This window comes from Hevea brasiliensis, chromosome 11, assembly GCF_030052815.1.
Source record: "Hevea brasiliensis isolate MT/VB/25A 57/8 chromosome 11, ASM3005281v1, whole genome shotgun sequence".
Classification (NCBI taxonomy): Eukaryota; Viridiplantae; Streptophyta; class Magnoliopsida; order Malpighiales; family Euphorbiaceae; genus Hevea; species Hevea brasiliensis.
In genome coordinates, this window is record NC_079503.1 from 7,523,365 (window position 1) to 7,527,414 (window position 4,050).

The 4,050-nt window shown below is 34.3% G+C and overlaps 1 protein-coding gene across 1 annotated transcript; it reads left to right on the forward strand.

Moving 5' to 3' along the window:
• The first annotated feature begins 1,501 nt into the window (after positions 1 to 1,501).
• LOC131170555 (E3 ubiquitin ligase PQT3-like) lies at positions 1,502 to 3,468 on the forward strand. Its single transcript, XM_058129792.1, has one exon. It carries the CDS (start codon positions 1,555 to 1,557, stop codon positions 3,379 to 3,381), a length of 1,827 nt encoding a protein of 608 aa, XP_057985775.1. The 5' UTR covers positions 1,502 to 1,554; the 3' UTR covers positions 3,382 to 3,468.
• The last annotated feature ends 582 nt before the right edge of the window (positions 3,469 to 4,050 follow it).

A 4,050-nucleotide genomic window follows, 5' to 3' on the forward strand; every position in this document is an offset into this window, starting at 1 on the left:
ATCTCCATATCCTCTCTGTCCTTGTCTTTTATAGTGCACAAAACCTTTAAACGTCCCGGATAGTGCATGCTGCTTTAGCATCTTATATACATCTATACGTAGGCATAATTTGCAAGAGTGATGATGTCGTCGCTGTTGTTATTTATGCATCAACTTTGATGAGAGAGATCTGATTCTGGATTCGATAGAACGACTCATCACTGAACTTTTTTTTTTAATGCATAATTGATTGCATTAAACACCCAATGGGGCAGATAAACAGATAAAGACTTACAGCCAGAATTAGAATAAAATAACCCCTACTCAAAATAAGGCCTAGCTCCCTGACCCAACCCATCGAATCTATAATCTTCCCCTATGCTAAAGCACATAAAGAATCTCAAGTTCTCAACCATCAACCATATATGAAAAGTTGACTATTTGAATAATTTATCAAGATTATCGATAAGTGGCCTAAAATTAGAATTAAAGGAAGATTGAGTTTCTCTAATTTTCCTTATTTTCGCTTGGCATTTTTATTGTGAAAATTAAAAATTACAGATAATAGAAAAAAATTAATTAGTTTTTTAAGAAAATGAATATTGACATAGATAAAAATTTGAGATATTGGAAAATTATGGAGATGAAAATATTAGAAAGGTGAAAAATGAGAGAAAAATCCTAGATTTGAAAATTAAGAGAGATGAAAATATTTGAGATAAAGGAAAGAATAATTTAAATTATTTAAAATGTTTGATATTTATAACAAAAAAAAATATTTCTAAAATATCTTTAAAAAACAAAGAAACGAAATCCATAAAAAATTAAAGAAATAGATACCTAAGTCTAGGGATGGCAATGGGTAAGGTATCCTACCTAAACCCAAATCTAATTAATATTTTTAAAATTTGAACCCATCTCAAACCTGATTAAAATTTATTCTCAATTAATCGAATCCGTCCAAACTCGACTATTATTATCCGAAAATTATCAAAACCCATTTAATTTTATATTTTTTTAATTAAAAATCTAGATAAAATGTATTTTCATTAATAATTCATATTCTAAAAATTTAATAATTCTATAAAATATTTTAATTTCATCTTATATAAAATAAAATATATAAAAATTTATAAATATTATTATAAAAAATATATCTTTTATATTTAATTAAATATTTATATAAATGAATTTAGATAACATATATCTAACATGAAAAATTTAAATCTATTATAAATATTAAATTTTAAGCCTAAACCCATCCTAAATTTAATTATATACTTTATAAACTCATCCTATTAGATTACCATTGATTAAATATACACAAAAACACCAAGTCCAATTGGATTTGGGATTAATAAAACTGCCTACGCGTCTATGGCTATGCTTGCACCTCAAGCTGTTACGCGTCTATGGCTATGCCTACAGATTGGCGTACAAAAATTTCTGTTTCACTGGGCAATTCACAATTCGATCGCATGTTGATTATACATTTTGATCCTCTTGTATACGAGTGAAATAGCAATTTCTCTCTCTCATATTAAAGTTTATATTCTTTCGTTACTATTCAATTCGATGCCGATATATTTTAAATTTTTCAGTGCCAAAGAGTATGATTCCATCTCTGTGGATGGCTCTGTTATTTCTGTTGATGCTTTGAAAAGGAAAATTTTTGAATATAAGTATAAATCTAATATGAAGTCTCATTCTAATGGTCTATGTTTTGGTACTGATTTGGACCTTGTGGTCATTAATGCCCAGACCAATGATTGTTATGTTGATGATATGTTGATTCCTAACAATACTCGTGTCTTGATTCGCCGTATTCCTGGAACGAGGCGTGGCAAGCCCATAGACGCTGCAACTATTGTTGTTATTGAAAAGCAACAGCCACTTAGTTCCTCTTATCGCACTGGTTCATCCAATACCGAAACTGTTGTTACTGCTTCATCCAGAAGCACCCCCGTAAATACTGGTGTTAGTTCTGCGTCTGCAAGTGCTATTACTAGTTTGTCCTCAACAAAATGCAGCGGAGACGCAAGTTTTGGATATGATGATTGGTTTGGGGACGATGTGTTTGTGATTCCCAGAATGAAGCCAGCTCAGTCTAGCATGACAAGTGTAGATGTGGAATCTGATGAGGACAGCAAGATTAAGGCTTTAGTCAATACTCCAGCCTTGGACTGGCAGCTTGAAGGTTCTATTGGTGTGGGTTCTAGGACCCAAGGCGTGAATGGTAGGGGTTGCGGAAGAATGGATGGCCATAGTTTTGGTGGATTGTGGAAGAAAACGCCCCCAGAAGGTTATATATGTCACAGGTGTAAGGTGCCGGGACATTTTATTCAGTATTGCCCAACAAATGGAGATCCAAATTATGATTTCAAAAGAGTAAGGCCTCCTACTGGTATTCCCAAGTCGATGCTGGTGCCAAACCCAGATGGCTCTTATGTTTTGTCAAGTGGTGCAACTGCTGTTTTGCAGCCTAATGATGATGCTTTTAAGAAGGAAATTTTTGGCTGCTTCCCTTCAAAGAGATCCTGGTCTGTTAGTGATCTTCCACCAGAACTCCTCTGCCCCTTGTGCAAGCAAGTAATGAAAGATGCTGCATTGACTAGCAAATGCTGTTTCAAGAGCTTTTGTGATAAATGTATTAGAGACCATCTAATCATCTCTAAGTTGAAATGTGAATGTGGAGCAGCAAACGTCCTTGCTGATTCTCTGATTCCAAACATGACACTTAGAGATACAATTAATTGCTTTGTGGAGTCTAGTTGTGGTAATAGCAGTAGCGGTGAAAATGCCAAAAGCAACTCTTTTCGAGTTATGGATGTGGAATCGGCTCACTGTTCGCAACCTCAGATTTCTACAAAAAAACTGCCTGCAGGATCATTTCAGGAATCGAAGAAGACAACTCTTGATAATATAGAAGACGAGGCAAATAAAATGAAGCTTCTTGATGATCCATACCAGATTGCTAAAAAAGCTAGAACTACAAGAGCAGCTGATGTATCTGAAGCCACTGTTGGGTCAACGAGAATGAAGGATACAAGTGTTCTGGTGGTTGAGGAAGAAGTGCAGGAAGAGGTGGTTTCTCGCGAGGGAGGAAAGAATAGGAAAGTGGCTGAGGATGAAGTTCAGAAAAAATTGGTTTTCAGCAGGGGAGGAAAGAAAAAGAGAGGAATAAAAAATTCTCAAGATGACTCTCACAGCTTTTTGATGCCTGTTGGCTCTTATGCCTATAATCCATATTGGGCTGGTGTGCAGGCGGGGATGGAAGGATACGTAGCACCTTATTATGCTGCTGGTGCAATGAATTATGGGCTGAGCCCCTTTGGGACTACATTCAATGGCATGATGAATCAAGCCTCTTTCAGTATGAAGCAAATGTGCGGCAGGCAATGAAGCTATTGGCGCAAAGCTCTACAATGATTTTAACTACAATTGTTCCTCTTTTCTTTTTCTTTCAGGGCTATATGTATAAATAATCAAATCCAACATTGATACAATGATGCAGTTTGGTCTAACATTGACTTTTACTTATAGTTGCTGGTTTGGTATTTTAATAAAATTTTCTTTTTTTCCTAGTACATTTTTTGCTTATTTTATTTATCTGCTCTCTCAATGAAATGATATTTGCAAAAAGACACATTGAGGATTGTAATGAAGCCTAAGAGGCTGAACAAATTTTGTAGTATGATGAATCTTTTGGAAGCGTATTCATAAGTCCATTATTAGGATTCCATTTTGATAGTAATTGACAAGCACGATGGTGGCCATGTGTTGTAATTGTCTCTGGACCTATGAATCTTATGGAACTCATCTCGTGCTTTTCTTAGAGAGGAATATAATATTCTCAGGAATAAAACAATATTAGAAAAACTATTCCTTTGGAAATCTTTGTTTTACATTTCTTTATAAAAAGTCACACACACAAATTAAAATGAAGTTTAAATTAAAAATTTTGTATGAATTTAATTATTTGAAGATTGACTAAAAAGTGTGTAGTATTGAAGGTGAAGAAGTAGGAGGAAATACCTGTGATGTGCTACAATGATACTGTGGAAAGTGGTG